Source organism: the organism of the source record quoted next, unplaced genomic scaffold, assembly GCF_019419815.1.
Source record: "Pyrus x bretschneideri cultivar Hongxiangsu unplaced genomic scaffold, Pyrus_bretschneideri_v1 Contig26, whole genome shotgun sequence".
NCBI lineage: Eukaryota > Viridiplantae > Streptophyta > Magnoliopsida > Rosales > Rosaceae > Pyrus > Pyrus x bretschneideri.
The window spans coordinates 1,231,606-1,250,235 of record NW_025999568.1 but is presented as its reverse complement, the minus strand read 5'-3'; the positions used below and the strand labels follow the sequence as shown (position 1 = coordinate 1,250,235).

At 35.1% G+C, this 18,630-nt stretch overlaps 1 protein-coding gene across 1 annotated transcript; it reads right to left on the bottom strand.

Annotated features, from left to right (window-relative positions):
* Positions 1 to 7,825: 7,825 nt before the first annotated feature.
* LOC103935635 (thaumatin-like protein 1a) lies at positions 7,826 to 9,197 on the bottom strand. The gene is made up of 2 exons (XM_009345423.3): positions 9,036 to 9,197; positions 7,826 to 8,663 (listed from the first exon to the last, which is right to left on the bottom strand). Exons 1-2 carry the CDS (start codon positions 9,100 to 9,102, stop codon positions 7,984 to 7,986), a joined length of 747 nt encoding a protein of 248 aa, XP_009343698.2. The 5' UTR covers positions 9,103 to 9,197; the 3' UTR covers positions 7,826 to 7,983.
* Between the last annotated feature and the right edge of the window lie 9,433 nt (positions 9,198 to 18,630).

The following is an 18,630-nucleotide window of genomic DNA, read 5'->3' as shown; positions in this document are numbered from 1 at the left end:
ATTCATACAAAATAAACAAGTATGATATCAGTTGTATTAATGACTTCCGTCCTCAAGGTACTTTACTATTATAATTATACTATTAAAATGCTAAACTTGACTCTGATACCAGATTCGCAAGGCAGGCCCGGTTAAATAGTCGAATGACCATTATAACAACTAGACATAGAACCTTGCACATGGAACTCGACATGTTTCAGCATGACGGCCATTCACAGTATAAGTATAAGGCCTTAACGGCTGAACTCAGAGGTACCCTAGTTAATGTCTAGTTATTTGTATGGCAAGCATTCAACTATAACAGAGTGCTCAAACAAAGTATGATCGTCAGTTTAGCAGGTTAATAATATAACTACAATAATGTTTCCTTGTTTTTTGACTAGAAGTCTAATTAAACAAACACACTAAAGAAAGAAAAGAAAACTTACTTAAGACTTGGAGATTGCTTGAATATGTACACTTGAACTTTTATTGATATATAGAATGTTTACAAAGATAGTTGTTTACAAGAAAGTGTTTACAAGGATGCTATGAAGACTACGGATGCTTGAGAGTATGAAGATGGTGTGAGTATATGCTGAGAGTAGGGTGTTTAGGTGTTGAGATGCTGAGGTGTTGAGGTCTTTTGATGTTGAGGTATGTTTTCAATGAATAAAACTCTACTTATATATATACTGAATGAGGATACAACGGTATAAAAATTTACAAACGGTTGGTGTGGACATCTCTTTGGTATTTGTCACTTTGCTTCTACTGTTGCTCGAAATATCAGGATTGTTTCTGAAACCTATCTGATTTTTGCTTTGCATGTGAATTTGCTTGTCTCCTTTTGCTTTGCATGTGAACTTGCTTGTCTCCTTTTACTTTGTATGTGAACCTGCTGCATAGTTTTTCTCCTGGAATTTTTATATTTTCTTTGATAAAAAGCATGTGACATGTGATGGATGTTGGAGATTGGGATACTTTTGGTTTATTTTGTTAGAAGGTTTTCAAGGGCAACATTGCCATTTTTGAAATTATTTGTCCTTAAGGTTAAATGAAAGTTTTATAGGGTGTTTCCATTAGTTTTCCCTACAATTAAATTAAGCGCTTCTTTTTTAAGAATGCTAATTACTTTCTTCATGTGCCTTTCTTCTTTAATTTGTAATATTGGTATGCAAAATTAATGATCAAATCGTATAATTTTGAGACTATTTTTAAGAGATTAGTATTGACAATTTTATTAAAAATTAATATTAGCAATTAAAAAAATCTATTCATCAGGCATTTCTTTTTAGTGAAGAGAGAAGAATGCAAGATATTTTTCTTAGTACTATATAAATTTCTATGGAAACTAGTTTAGTCTTTCTTTTTTTCTTTTTTTTTTTTTTTTTTTTTTTTTTTGTTGCCAAGAAAACTAGTTTAGTCATTTAATTATTATTCTACTGTTAATTAAAATACTCTTTATTTACTTAGAAACTTTAGTAACCATCAAATAATTAAACGATTTGAAAAATACACAATTTCAACTATATGAGACTACATCAGGGTAATCCTACTGGCAATTTTAGTATTGTTTTTACACGTTTGCACTTTTCGATTCGAAACCTTTGAAACTACTCCAAGCGCTGGTAATGATCTTGTTTAGCTGATGAATCATATCAAAATTACTGAACTTTTTTAGGAGATCTATGAACCCAACTTCCATTAGCCCTGTTGACCAAAAGAAAAAAAAAAAAAAAAAAAAAAAAAAAAAAAAAAAAAGAAGTTGCTCTAAGCTCTCTCTCTCTCTCTCTCTTTTCTTTTGGGGTCAGCTTTAAGCTCTCTTTCTAATAGACTTTAAGGACCAACACGTGACACTGGCAACTGGAATTTTACCTAAAATCCTAATTAAATCTTATAAAATCCTAATGAAATCTTATAAAATCAAAAACTATTGTCCTTTTTATTTTCCAACAAGAAACAACACATTCTAATCCAAAAGTCATAAGCACGTAGAATGCCACAATGGCTTAGAGAAGATCCCTGTGTGGAAAATCTAAAATTGGCAGGGACCAAGGTCCAGAGAGTAATTGATGTCCAATCCCAGGTAATCAAGGTCCATGATCATTCTATGTTCTCTTGAATTCCTATCATACCATAGTGTAGCCGCAGTCTTTTTTTTTTCTTGTTTTTTTGGTAAAAACACTATGCCAAAACATGGTGAAACATTTATTTAAAACAAAACAAACTAACAATAGGGGCCCAATACATGTACACAAAGAAAAACGGGACCTTCCAAACAAACCAAAAAAGAGCCCAACCAAAAGTTGGGACCCAAGAAAACTAAAAACTAAAAACAACCAAGGATTCGTTGCAACCAACGTTGCTACAATAGTGCATGTCAATCCGCACAAATCCCATCCCCCAACCGAGCCTCAACTCAGCAATTCCATCAACCAATTCCAATCTTCAGTCCAAGCACATCCACAAATTACAAAGAACCTGCATCAAAGTGAAAGAAGCGCGTGGAAATCCACGAGCAACACTGACATCTAAGGCAGACAGCAACGAGAAGGTGATGGTGTTTGGAACACCCGACCTAGTGGAAGGACCAGATTAGAACTCACCGACTCGACAAGCCACAAATCGCGGCGAAACTTGACTAAAGATCGGAAATTAGAGGAAGGAGGAGGAGATACACCAGCGGGATGAGAAGAGGGTACATCGAACATGAGCCGTAGTCTAGATTATTTTGTTTTCATGTAATTTACTTCCTCCACTTGTCTCTCAATTTCTTTACATTCTGCAATTTAATCAGTGCATTGTATTTCAATTCTCTTTTACTATTGCAAATTTAACTCAAGCACTCGGCTTTTGTTTTTGTTTTTGTTTTTTTTTTTTTTTTTTTTTTTTTTTTTTTTTTTGAGTTCATCGCTATTTTTACATTAAGTGGAGGGGGAGTTTGGCTAAGCCACACAGTGAGCAGCCTAATTTGGTATCGAATTTACCATCCACGAGATTCAAACCTAAGAACTTTCACTTCCAAGTGAAGAGGAATACTACCAGACCGTAGTATTGAGTAACTAGCACTCGTCTTTTGAATTCTTTATTTTATGCACTTTACTCTTAGTCTTGTCTTAATTTTATTTAATTTTGAAGCACCTTTATTTCGAAGCACTAGTTCTTCATTTAATTTATACTTTCCCACAAGTAGGTTAACTTTAATCTAGTATATTCTCTATTCCTTTTTCTCATTCCAGTTTCCCTTCCTCCCATCCATTTCATCACTTGGTTGTTCGATCAAAGCATTTGAATTTAAGGTAGAGAAAAAACCTAAGTTGAGAAAAGGTTCCTTGCTTGGCCTTCTTACATTTTTTCTACGTTGATCATTTCTAGGCCATGTGGTGGCACATTTGCACATCTAAATCAAAGAAGGATAAAAAAATCCTTCTAGGCAACCCAGCCGGGCCAAAAAGAGGAAAACAGAAACCAACAGAATTACTTGATGAGTCAATTTCATATTATATATTTTACCCTATTCTTAGTATATTTCGGTTAATATTTTGGAAGAATTTTGATACTTTGAATTGTATTTCCAATATAGGACTTTCGACTTTTCCTGGAGCAAAACATGGTCAAATGGACGAATTTTGGAGTAATTCTAGTTGGAGGACAATCGTGTGTCACTTAGCTTGATCGTATGAAAATATTAGATTTTTCTACCAAGCGTTTATTTTCTGGCAATAAAATAAAGGAGTGATGGGCGGTGCTGGAATAATGACGTTTTGGGCTTGAATTGCATTTTTGGAGCCCAAGATGATCTCGGATGGGTTCGTGGCCTTCTATAGATGTGTTCAGAACGTCTTGATCTTCAAAATAAGCTATTATGGACCGGATTTGGAGGACATTGAGGCTAAAACGTGGCTGGATAGTTTCTGTGCAGTTTCTCCTAGTTTAATTAGGACTTTATGTTTTAATATATTTGATTATTATTTAGCTTCCTAGTGCATATAAGAGACTTGATTCCTAGGGTTTGTGCGGCTGGCTTTGAGGGAGATATTAAAGGTTTTAGTCAGCCCTAGTTTGGGACTAGGTTTTCTTTTATGCAACTTTGGAGACAGAGAGAATTGCTAGGGTTTTTGGAGGTTTTCTACTTTAAGGTGTTTTCAATCATTTTCTTAATAATATTTTCTATGATTTCAATTATTAATATGTGTAACTAATTCCTTTTGCTAGGGCGAAGCCTTGAGCCTTACCATGAATATGTAATTTTTATGTAATTGCTTATGATTGATTGCATGTGCACTTTGAATTACTAATCACCGTGATTAAAACTATCAAATTGTCTTAATGCCTGATCACCATTAGGATCTTTAGAAAAGTAATTTGATGCAATTTTGGTCGGAATGTTCCCTAAAATTGGCGCTGGCTTCTTATGATTAATAATTGTAATTTCACTTAAGATGAACACCACGTCTTAAGGGTTACATGGTTTTTCAAAGGGTTTTTATAAAGCATAATGAGTCTCTCATGTTCAGATTTGATCCAAACGTCCGGACGGGTTGCATGTTAGATATACATTCTATGTTGGAGGTTTCAATAGAATATAAATTAGGAAAACCTAACCTTCAAAGGGGCATGTGTAGTTCATAAGTAATTGGTAAAAATACATAGGATTGCTAGGTGATAGTGGAACCCTAGTACTTTCTTAATTTGATTTTTCCAAAATAGTTTTCTTTCCCCTTCATCTTTAATATTGCAGATTAGTTTATTTTTATTAATTAAATTCGTTTTAATTTAAGTAGGTTATAAAATCAATCATCTCAACTTTTTGTTTTACAATAATTAATTGGAATTTGGTTTGTTTCGAATTATTTAATAATCCCTGGGGAGAACGACCTTGCGAGAACCGTTTATACTACAACAACCTGGTCATTCTTGCAAGTAATATAGGAGTTTTTGATCTGTTTGCGTGTGTGGTAAAATCCTTATCACCCATGTTCACGGTTAATGCAATAGTGTGGCCACACCAATTTATGCAAGTGTAGAAAAGATGAAAATAAAGGGTTTAAGGAAAATTTAGAATTCTTTACAATCTCACAAGTCTCAAATAGTACTTCAATTCTTTATTCTTCTTCAAAAGGAGGTATTTATTAGATTACAAATGAGCAATACTAAGAAATAAATCAAAACAATCATTTGTCTACAAGACAAGAAAACCTAGACCAAATCAAATCATATCAAAATCCTAATTAAATCTTATAAAATAAAAAAAATATTGTCCTTTTTATTTTCCAACAAGAAACAACTCATTCGGATCCAAAAGTAACAAGCACGTAGAATGCCATGATAGCTTAGAGAAGATCCTCATGTCGAAAATCTAAAATTGGCAAGGACAAAGGTCTAGAGAGTAATTGATGTCCAATCCCAGACAATCAAGGTCCATGATCATTCTATATTCTCTTCAATTCCTATCATACCATAGTGTAGTCGTAGTCCTTTTTTTTTTTTTTTGGGTAAAAACATCATGCCAAAAACATGGTGAAACATTTATTTCAAACAAAACAAACTTACAACAAAGACCCAATACATGTACACAAAACAAAACAGGATCTTCCAAACAAACTAAAAAAGAGCTCAACTAAAAATTGCGACCCAAGAAAACAGAAAACTAAAAACAACTGAGGGTTCGCTGTAACCACGGCCGCAACCAACGCTACTACAACAGTGCATCCTATCCCCCAATTGATCCGAGCCTCAGCAATCCCATCAACCAATTCCAATCTTCAGTCCAAGCACAGCCACAAATTACAAAGAACCTGCATCAAAGTGAAAGAAGCGCAAGAAAATCCATGAGCAACACTGCCATCCAAGGCAGACAACAAAGAGAAGGTGATGGTGTTTGGAACACCTGACCCAGCGGAAGCACCAGGTCAGAACTCATCGACTCGACAAGCCGCAAATCGCAGCGAAACTTGACTAAAAATAAGAAATTAGAGGAAGGAGGAGGAGATACACCAGTGGGATGAGAAGAGGGTAAATCGAACCAGGAGCCGTAGTCTAGATTATTTTGTTTTCATGCAATTTACTTCCCACACTTGTCTCTCAATTTCTTTACATTATGTAATTTAATCAACGCATTGTATTTTAATTCTCTTTTGCTATTGTAAATTTAATTCAAGCACTCGTTTTTTTTTAGTACATCGATATTTTTACACTAAGGGGATGGGGAATTTGGCAAAGCCATACAATGAGCAACCTAATTTGGTATCAAATTCGCCATCCACGAGATTCAAACCTAAGATCATTCACTTCTAAGTGAAGAGAAATATCACCAGATCGTAGTACTGAGTAGCTAGCACTTCTCTTATGAATTCTTTAATTTACGCACTTTACTCTCAGCCTTGTCTTAATTTTATTTAATTTCTAAGCACCTTTATTTCTACACACTAGTTCTTCATTTAATTTATACTTTCTCATACGTGGATTAAGTTTAATCTTGTATATTCTATATTCCTTTTTCTCATTCCATTTTCCCTTCGTCCCATCCATTTGATCACTTGGTTGTTCGATCAAAGCCTTTGAATCTGAGGTAGAGAAAAAACCTAAGCTGAGAAAATATTCCTTGCTCGGCCACTTACATTTTTTCTACATCGATCATTCTAGGCCACGTGGTGGCACACTCGCACATCTAAATCAAAGAAGGATAAAAAATCCTTCTAGGCAATCCGGCCCGGCCAAAAAGAGGAAAACAAAAGCCAACAGAACTACTCTTGCTAGCACTTGGAGAGATTCAACAAAAAAAAAAAATGTTTTTATATTTCTGATCCAAGTTAGTACTCTAGTGTGTTTTAATTATAGGGTTATTACACAAAATGATCCCTGAGATTTGCATGATCAATAGAAATGGTCTCTGAGATTGAAAATCAATAGAAATGGTCCCTAAGATTGTCCACCATCCATGATTTTGATCATTCCGTTAAAAACTCTTTGGGCAATTTTCAAAACTTCGTAACTCAATCGATTCTTAACCAAATTTCACCCATAATATATCAAAATGAAGATACGAAAGTGTAGAACAAGATTATACCTATTTGGAAGCCCAATGATTGCCATAGATAGCCGAAAAATAGCCTGAAAGGTGACTGGTTCGCAGGAAAATTGGAAAAGTCGCCGAAAACTGGGTAAACTTTAAATGTTCATAACTTCTTCAATACTCAACGAAATCAAGTGACTCAAAAATGAAAATCATACTTCTTGACGAGACGAAGAGAATGGTATCTTTCTTTACTGCTAAATTGCCATGGTTTTGCTGGAAAAACTGTTCGAAAGTGGCTTACTCAAAAATGGTGAGCCACTTTTGAGCCGTTGTCCGACCAAAAAACAACGAGTTAGCCTTCGAAAAAGGTACCATTCTCTTCTTCTCATCAAGAATTATTATTTTTGTTTTTGAAATCTCGATTTGGTTGGGTATTGAAGAAGTTATGAACATTTAAAGTTTACCCAGTTTCCGGGGAGTTTTCCAGTTTTCCCGTTGACCAGTCACATTTCAGGCTATTTTCTGGCCTTATCTGGCAACCATTGGGCTTCCAAATAGGTATAATCTTATTCTACAATTTCCGATCTTCATTTTGATATATTATGGGTCAAATTTGGTTAAGAAATGATTGAGTTACAAAGCTTTGAAAATTGCCGAAAATCGTTTTTAACGGAAGGACAAAAATCATGGATGGTAGACAATCGCAGGGACCATTTCTATTGATTTTCAATCTCAGGGTCCATTTCTATACGGCATATTTTCCTTTCAAATACTATTTGGTGGAGATGCATAATATAAAAAGATGATTATAAAAGGGAAATAAAATTCTAAAAATAATATTTGTTCCTTTATTTGATCATGTAATTAGTATTACAAATTCTTGACAACAGCAATGTGTCAAGCTCCGCGGAGTTTATTCTTCTCCATTATTGTTACATAAAGAAACAGATATGATCATCTGCATATATAATCCCATTTCGTGCTTATGGGCAGAAAGTAATGACGTAGTCAGGTCCACCACTGCAGGTAAATGTGCTGGTTTTATCATCATAAGCGTAGCTATAAGCTTGAGGGCACTGCTGCTCAAAGAACTGAGAGTACTCTGTGGGAGGACATGTCGCCGGCGTATTATTCGGCGGAGTGCAGCAGTACTTCGAATCACCAAACGCAAGGCAAGCACTTTTGCAACTAATGACAGTCCCATCAGTCGCTTTCACTTGAAGTGGAGCTGGGCACGCCGCGTTAACATTGGCAGGGCAAGACGAGGGCTTGCATTCGCCCGTGCCACCTTGTGGGGCAACAGACATAGGCAAGTTGAAGCCGTCAACAAGGCTAACATCGTAAAAATCTTGACCCCCGTTTGCTGCAATTGTGATTTCAACTAAAGTTGCTGGTGGAACTGCACCTGCCCCGTTGCATGCGACCTGGCCAGAGCCACAGTCTGCAGTTTCACAAGTGAATTTTCCAGCGGCGTTCGTGGAGCATCTGGTTCGAGCCCAGAAGCGACCAGACCATGGAGATGGAGCGTTCACTGATTGGCTAGCTTTGGATGCTAGTTCGAAGCCAGTGAGTGATAACTGAGGTTTTTGGTCACCGGTTAAGGTTCCTGGCCAGACAGTGTTAGGGCAGTTGTTTGTGAAAGTGATTTTCGCTGCGTGTGCACCTGCATTTATGTTCAACATAGAACTAGATACTAAGAATATTGATACTGAAAAATCTGCATACAATTATAAACATATCTAATCTCATGTTCGCAGCATTGGTTAGTTCACTTATATTTATCCGGATTGAGAACTTTTATGGTATCCTTTTATAAAGTACTAGTACTCCTTGTTTTAATAAAATTATTAGTAGACGTCACGAAATTATCCATCATCATTATCTCTTAGACTTCCTACTTTCACTAACAGTATTACAATATAGTGTGGACTAACCCCTCTCATATTTGCATCCGGCAGGCATGCATACAATATACTAGAGACTAATATGAAACAAAAAGAACAAAAAATATAATGAGAAGTTTGTATAATATTACCTGAGAAGAAGAGCATGGCCAAGGTGAGGCCGAGGAGGGAAGCTACTTGGCTCTTCATCATCGACATTGAATATGTCTTAATTGCCTGTTTGCTGCTAATTAACTTACTTCTGAGTTGATGATAAACTTAGGAACGAAGGGGGGTTTATATAGGATTAGAGCGTGCCTAACTTTTTGATCTTTTGCACGAGTATGAATTACGGGTTTAAGCTGCAATGGGAACTAGGAAAACGAACGCACTGACTAACAAATAGATGACAGTATTTGGTCTTGGAATGGTATGGTTATCATCCTTGACCTGCAATTACTCCCTCCAAAAATTCATTTTTAATCCAAAAATTAAGAGTCATTTGATAATCATTTCATTTTTAAATTTTAGTTTTTAGTTTTGTGTTAAAAAAAGAAGAAGAAAAATATGGATGAAATGAAGGATATAGGATGAAGAAAGAATGGTGAGACCGTGAGAGACATATAGAAAAATGTATAAAAAAAGTTACAAAAAATAAAATTTAAAAACAAAACTCTAAAAATTATGTAAAGCTTTGCAAGTGGCCTTTTACTACAATGGTGAAAAGGTGTTGAGCTCTTGCATGACGGCGTGGGTTCAAACCCTATCGTTGGCTAATTTAACATCTAATCTAAAAAAAAAAAAAAAGAATTATGTTAAGCTTTCACTTAACTATTCATCTAGTATTGCAGTCTAATTAGTTATATTTCTCTTCACTTGTTTGTATGAGATTTTAAATTTGACTCACATAAATGACAATAACGTATTATATTTATACTGAGTTTAATATCTAGTTAGTAGATGAATGACCCGATGTGCGGCCTATCCAATTTTTATTTTTATTAAAGTAGAATATCTCTCTCTTAAAATAGAATATCCTTTTTGTTTTTTGTTTTTTTGTTTTTTTGTTTTTTTTTTTTTCTGGTACATGCAGTATTATTGGCAGTACATGTCTATTAGTTAATAAATAGGAAATTTTAACGAAAAGTTTATGGTACTGTTCATTTTAACGAAAAACCACATTTTTATACTAGAAAATCAATCTTGATACTATTCATTTTACCTTTTATTTTGTCCTTATCGTTAAAACTCAAAATTTTCAAGCTTTTTTCATTAATTTTCCTTAATTAATATGATCCACAAATGTCAAATCCTAAAGAGATCAATTACAAGGTTTGATTAGTCATCTCATGATTTTGAATTTTTGACAAACAAGCTACACAGATAGCTAAGCTTGCGCCATTTGTGCACCGTGATAGACGGATCGGGCTGCCGTGAAGGAGATGAACAAGTGCTGGAATGCTTCGGTTTTCCTCATCCCCTCCATTTTTAATAATTTATATACATAAAAGGAGGAGCACACCGATGACGTGTTTACGTAATGAGTTATAATGAAAAGAATGAGAATTGCACTCAATCTCGTTTATTGGCGGTGACTCGAATTAAACATTTATAAAAGAGTAATGTTAGGAAAAATAAAATAATAGATATAATTTTATAAACTAAATAATATAAAAATTAATGATTGAATTATTATTTAAATGTTGATATATATGTTTATTCGTATTGATGACGCATCATTTAACTTGCGAATTTTGTTTACAAATTTAATCTTTCTAATGTTACTTTTTTTCTTTTTTTTTGATCGAACCTAGCATTACCGTTTACAAAATCAAGAATAGGAAGAGCGATAGGAAGTTGTTGGGGCAAGAGAGAGTGCGCAAGGGGAGTCGGCTGGTGGTGACATGTGAGGTGGCTTGTGGTGATTAGTGACAAGAATGGCGGTGGCCATGGGTTAAGGGGTAGGGAAGAGAGATGGGGTCACGGTGAAAAATGAAAAAATGGGAAAGATAAAATGGGGTAGTACAGGCCTCAATAAAAGATAAAAAAATGAAAAAATAAAATAAAGTTTTACTAAAAAAAAATTACTCTCTCTACTAAAATAAAAAAAAAATAAAACAATAAAATTTTACTAAAAATAATTGGAGTATAAAATAGATTAGTTAAAATAGGGGTATTTTACTAATCACATTATTTTTCATTCTGATTGATGTGAATTAGTAAACAGTTTTATAGATCAATGATTACTCTAACAGGAATCTAATATGATTCCACCCCATTTCAATTCTTCTTCAATTCAATTTCTCCTTAATCTCATTACATATTAATAAATGAGCCGCAAAATAGTGAAACATACAAATATCTCTAAAATGCCATCACTTGATAGAAAAGAACAATGGACAACTACTCAAATAAAATAAAATAAAGGACAAAATAGTATTTACATGTTTGAATGCATCTTCAAACTCACATTGTGGATGGTTAATTATTCTTCTTCCATTTTTTATTTAAAAAATGTAATTAAATCTAAGGCAACATAAATAAAATTTGACTTTAAATTTAAAAAAGTTCAATTGCTACGCGTACAGTACTTCCAAGTAACAGATGTGGGAATCCGTAGACTATTGTGTTTGCTCTTAAATTGCTTGTGTGACATGTTTACTAATATAATTTGAAGTAAATTAGTGGTTGGCATTACTAATATTAATTCTCTGTCTACATTTTCCTTATTTATTTATGGTTAAATAGGCTTTGGTGCAGTAAATTAGTGGAGCATTCAAGCAGAATTACTGCATTACTAAGGTATTTATCTACCACACTACGTATTTAGTTATGGACAATTATACGTGGCTTTATCAAGAGAAATTTCAGCATCTATAACAAAATCTTGGTAAAGAAAGAAGAATTACACGGTCCGGAAGGAGTCTTCACAAGAAATATAGTGTACAAAAATATTTTGCTTCCCTCAAATTCATGATGGTTACAGTCTTTCTTTTAATGTTTAATTCCCTTTTTCAATTGTTAATGCAATTCTATTCCAAATAATGCTAATATTTGATTTTAACCGAACTCAATAAATTGTTAGGGTTATAAATAATTGTTTACCCGTAAAATTTAAATAAATATTTATAAATATTATCTATGATTATAATGGAGTGCCTATTTGTCACATCCCGCCTTGGGACAGATCACTTCCCGGGCCCACTCCACCACCGTAGCACGATATTGTCCGCTTTAGGCTTACCATTCCCTCACGGTTTTGTTTTTGGGAACTCATGAGCAACTTCCCAGTGGGTCATCCATCATGGGATTGCTCTAGCCCCCTTCTCGCTTAACTTCAGAGTTCCTACGGAACCCGAAGCCAGTGAGCTCCCAAAAGGCCTCATGCTAGGTAGAGATGAGAATATACATATAAGGATCACTCCTCTGAGCGATGTGGGATGTCACAATCCACCCCTCTTAGGGGCCCAACGTCCTCGTCGGCACACACGCGCCTAGGGTTAAGCTCTGATACCATATTGTCACATCCCGGCCCGGGGCGGATCACTTTCCGGGCCCACTCTACCATCGTAGCACGATATTGTCCGCTTTAGGCTTACCATTCCCTCACGGTTTTGTTTTTGGTAACTCATGAGCAACTTCCCAGTGGGTCACCCATCATGGGATTGCTCTAGCCCCCTTCTCGCTTAACTTCGGAGTTCCTACGGAACCCGAAGCCAGTGAGCTCCCAAAAGGTCTCATGCTAGGTAGAGATGAGAATATACATATAAGGATCATTCCCCTGGGCGATGTGGGATGTAACATATTTAACCGTTTATTTAATATATGAAAAATAAAATACATAACTAATTATCCTAAAATTATTTGATTTTCACAGACTCCCGCCGCTCATTTTTCTCTCCTCGGGTTTGTCTTTCTCATCTCCAACTCTCTCATCTTCGGCAAAACAGTCAAAGTTTGATTAATTTCAACAGTGCATCTATAACAACAACATAAAAATAAAAATATATTTATATAGGGTAGTCCGAGAAGACATCAGAGATTTGCACGTACTATGTATATATATAGAGATCTTTTAACAAGAGTGATTCTTTTTTTAAAAAAAAAAATAGAGACACTCTCTTGACCGATACGTTTGGCTTTAATGAAATTGTGTGGTTGAGATTGTGTGGCCTGTGATTTAATCTTAACCACATAATTTTATTCAAGCCAATCCAACGATTAAGAGTGTGTCTCCAATTTTTTTTTTTTTTCTAAAAAATAGAAATCCCTCTTATTAAAAATGCGTGTGTGTATATATATGTGTGTGTATATATATACACACACACACACACACATACTGGACAACAAAAAGATTTCTTTAATTTCAACATCCTTATGGATGCAGATGCATGTCGCTCGAATGGGAATTATACTGCCAAACTTTCTCAGATATACAATTTTTTTTGTTAATTTTTAAATTGTTAAAAAGACTTGTAGACGGATAAAACAAGGGTAAATAGCTAAAAATAAGGGTAAGCGGGTTAAAAAACAAATAAACGAGTAAACGGTTAAACAGGTATACGGTTGAACGAGTCTACGGTTATGAGTATGGTTAACCATTTATAAACAGTTATGGGTATGTGTATATTGTATAACCGTTTATGCAATTATTCAACTGGTAAATGATTATGCGAGTAAGAGCTTAGATGGTTATGGGTAAATAATTGAGGTTACCCGCCCGCCATAACTGTTGCCCATTCCTATGAATATCTCCTTAAACCTAAATTTACTATCTAAACTACCCTCACAAATCCAATTCAAAATGTAAATTTATCTTTCCACTCATTTAAAAATTAAAATCCCAACTTGAATAATTTGGTGAAGTTTCTACTTGTTTATGGGAATGAAAGCTTTTTGGATTTCGACTTTTGTGCACAAGTTGAATAATTTGATGAAATTTCTACTTATTTATGACAAGTTGAATAATTTGATGAAGTTTCTACTTATTTATGAATCTTACATATCTTTATATATAAAGTCAACAATCCCTTTTGGGGTCTCAAGTTTCATCAAAAATTTTTGGACCCAAATGCCCGCAAGACAAAAAATTTCAAAAGCAACCCAATATAATGCAAGGTACTTTCATCATTTTAACAGTGTTTTTTAATAATTAATTCCTTTTGTACAGTTTTTTTATTTTTTAATTTTTTAATTAGTACTTCACAGTAGGCTAGTAATAATGCGATTCAATCAGTTGTTCATTAAATATTACTTTCACTATTTTTAAACACGTTCAAAACATCTTAAGAGGCGTGTAATGTCAGTTATAAAAAAAAGGTGTTTCGCATGCGCATAATAATGTGATTAAATTAGTTATCAAATGATTTTTTTTTTTTGTACAAATGATATTATCTACAATAAGGGGGGTGGTGACACACCCCGACCCAGAAAGTCCACTTGGACCCTAAATCGAGTTGTATTGGCCGACACCTAAAAGGTGACGAAGCCATAAAATGTGATAGAGTGTAGAAAAATGTGAATAATTTGAACCTAAAAATTTTAAATACCATAGTGCGTTGTGAGCGAGAGTGAACTCATTTCACACACGACGTCAGAGCATAAGTAAGGTAAAAAAGTGTGGGTAAGAATCATACCCTTAGAAGTATCCATCAATACTAAGATTCGCCACAGATCCTTGTCAATACAAACTTAGCAGCTAAAACCTGGAGGGCACCAAATAGAGAGTGTGAGTGAGCAATAAAACCAAGCTTCCCAAAGTTATTACCTCTCTAAAAGTAATGCCCCTCAATGTAAAACTTGTATCGTTTTCCGTAAGGCAATTGATAGGAGCATATTTAGGCGACTTACTTAGCTTGTTTTCGTGCATCTATGTTGTTAATTCATAGTTGTTTTAGTAGTTTAAGCCATTTTCGTGTGTTTTTAGGTTCATATGGCTAAGGAAGCAAAAAGATGCATTTTGGAGCATTTTGGAGCAAAATTGGGCTTGGAATGGATAGCATATGATTGGAGCCAAAGTGTTGGACGAATTTGAAGGCCTTGTATTCATTTTGGACATAAAACAAAGGGCCTAACCCATTCTCTCTTAAACCAACCCCAAGGCCATGCATTTCCTTCCAATTCCAAAGCCCACAATCACTTCAAAAGCCATGTAAAGAACCATCCATTCCATCAAAAACAATCCATCAATTCACATGCAAAACCACCATTAACACACATGCACCCAAACAAAGCCAACCTAGCTAACCCTACATGCATTCTTTATGCAACTCTTCATCATTCCACCATTCATTCTTTATTCCACAAACAAGTCACATGCATTTCCACCTTCCTACTTCATCATTTCACCACATTCTCCCTCTTTAACTCATTTCATTATTCATTCACTTTGCATTCATTCAATTCCACCCCACATGCACCCTTTATTCTTCATCATTGCAACCATGGCACATTTACACCAACAAAACAACTCTCATGCCATGGCCTACTCATATTCCCATTTCCTTTCCAACATCTCACATGCATTTCCACCTTCCTACTTCATCATTTCACCACATTTTCCCTTTTATTTCCACATGCAATTCTTCATCATTGCAACCACAAACACCTTAAACAAATAGCCATATACATCTCCACTCCTCCTATAAATACCCTTGCATTCATTCATTCAAATATCATCTCATCTCATTCACAACACAACAACACACCACAAACACATTCCTTTCTCCCTTAGAATCCAAAAACCATCTTCCATTTCCACCAATCCTCATCCATTTCCATAATTCCCCAACACTTCCATCCCCCCAACCAACCTATCCTTAAACCTTGTGCTACAACAACGAGGAAGAGAAGAGTGCCTAAACGTTCATACAATTCAAGTTTTGAGTTGTTGGAATGTTTAGGTGTTTCTTTGATTTCAAAGTTTCATTTTAATTCTCTTTGTTTTGTACGGAAGAGAAGAGTGCCTAAACGTTCATACAATTCAAGTTGAGTTGTTGGAATGTTTAGGTGTTTCTTTGATTTCAAAGTTATGAGGAACTAAACCCCCTTTAGCTAGGGGGTGATTCGAAACTATGTTTATGTTTGCAATATGAATTGATTAACTTTCGTTGGAATTTCATAAGTTGTGGATTCAATTTGTTTAACCGTTTGATTGATAACTTATTTATGTATGTTTATTGAGAATGCGCGCTTAATTTTCATGCATGAATATGACGCTAGAATATAAGTGAGTTTCACCTAATCGTTATGAACTTATATTCACAAGTAGTGGAGGTTGCTTATAAACAATCGCGTTAAATAAATTCTTGGCATAAGTTTCATGCAATCATAGTAACGAATGCCTCGTCAACACTTATAGTTTTCATTGAACGTAATGATCTTTGATTGTATCTTTATTATGATGTCATGTAAGGAACTTTTGAAGAATGCTTTGGGTTGTCGTATGATGTCATCCAATTCATTAACTTAAGGAAAACTTGACGGTTAATTTAAGCGGACCTAATTAACCCGGGGTGTTGAGAAATCATAATTTATCGAAAGACCAACTGAGAATCAATCTTGTATGCAAGTGTAACATGTGTGGAGAAGAACCCCTTGGCTATTCCATCATCCATATTTTCATCTCATTCATATTTACGTTTTGCCTTTAATTACAATTTGTCCATTTAATTTAATCTCGTCCAAACACAATCCCCCCTTTACTTTATTGTCAAATTAGTTAGAAATCAATTTAGTTTGTGTTTTTAAAGAATTTTGAGTCTTTTGGTTTGTCTTAATGTTTTAACGTTTAGTTTCACATTCTTTGAGTCTAGTTTAGTGTTTTATATTGTTTTTACGTTTTTGAGTCAAAATCCAAGTGATTAACAATCCCTCCTAATCCACGGTCCAGAACGATCCCTACTTATACTTATACTACAATTGTCAAAAAGAGGGTTTAATTTGTGCGCGTATAATTCTCGCATCAGCAATACAACATATATACATATATCCAAACCATACTAAAAAAATGGCCAAAACCACAATTTGCCATGTCCATCAACTCCACCATGCATTAATAAGTAGGCCAAATGAACTTAATCAACACAAAATGATATATCAGTCAGAGTCATCCAATGTGACCTGTACGACTGCACCCATATGTCATCAATCAATGCTAGCACATAAGTCGGAGTCACCAATAGTGACCTGTACAACTTATCCATATCTTATCAATCATGGCTAGCATATAAGTCGGAGTCACCTATAATGACATGTACGACTTATCCATATCTCATCACATATCTCATCAATCATGGCTAACATATAAGTCGGAGTCACCTCTTGTAACCTGTACAACTTATCCATATCTCATCAATCATGGCTAGCATATAAGTTGGAGTCACCTATAGTGACCTGTACGACTTATCCATATCTCATCACATATCTCATCAATCATGGCTAGCATATAAGTCGGAGTCACCTCTTGTGACCTGTATGATTATCTTGCACGCACATCGAGACATCACGATCTATCGTCGCCTATGACCAATTATCAAATCACGTCTCAAAGTTCTTACCGATATAATACATAATTTAGATAAAACATATCCTCAAGGACCTTCAAGAATAATTTGAGACCTATTGACCAAAAGTCAACTGTCGATCTTTGATCGACGGTAGGGTCTACAACCCTGTATAACTCGATTTGGAAGATCTGTATAACAGATTTCCAATCCGAAACTTCCAAAGATCCACATTATGCTTCTAAAATAACATACTAAAATTTTATTACGATCCAACGGTTGGATCCTCGCAAATTCCCAAAACTGATTAGCAGTTAACGTTTCATTTTATGTACTTACAAATCCAATTCAGAAAGATCTGTATGTCGGATTCCCAATCCGTAAGTTCCTAAAATCTTCAAATATTATGTACTACAATGTAACAAAGTTTGATGATGATCCAACGGTTGGATCATCGATTCACATAAATACCTATTAACGTATCATAGAGAATTTAGGTTCGAACGATCAACCTATGTCATTCAAATATCAAGACTAAATTCAAGACATTTAACATAGCCTAAAAATAGCATTAGCAGCCCACTAGCCACGTGCCACTGCACGCGCTTCCGTGGGTGGCGGTCGGCCGTCCCGACTAGCCGGAAAATCCAACAATTTCCAAAAATTACCAAAATTTACAGGAATAAAGATCTCAAAGAGAGGAACAACTTTCATACCTGCCACAAAGTCCAAAAGTATCGAGTTTTCGCATCCGATTATCTTCACCTTCTCTGCTTTGAACCTCTTTACGTAGTTGTGGAGTTACTCATTTGGATTCTTCTTCACTCTAAACAAATAGTCGTACTTTTTCTTGATCGAGCGATAAGATGAGTATTCTTTGGTGAAAACCAAGGAAAGATCATCAAAATTCCAGATGGATCGTGGCAGCACGGTGTGGAACCAATTTTGCATCGCCTTGCAAAATGGTGGTGAATATATTGCACATAAGAACGTCGTTGTTCCGGTAAAGGACCATTGTGCTTCGGTAATGCTTTAAGTGCCTCTCTAGATCTTCAACTCTTTTGAAGGATGTGAATTGTGGCATGTTGAACTTACTTGGAGGCTCTGCTTGCTCGATCTTACTCAGGAAAGATGACCTGTTATATTGGTTATGTCCCGTCGTAGTGCTTCATCGACAACTTCATTGCGTTGGAAATTGTGCAATCGCTCGTTTAAGAGCCTCTCTACCTCTTCCTGAATCTGC

Coding starts and splice junctions, on each gene's coding strand:
- LOC103935635 (XM_009345423.3), bottom strand. CDS start 9,102: ATGTCGATGATGAAGAGCCAAGTAGCTTCCCTCCTCGGCCTCACCTTG. Junction 8,664..9,035: donor GGCCATGCTCTTCTTCTCAG/GTAATATTATAC, acceptor ACATAAATGCAG/GTGCACACGCAGCGAAAATC.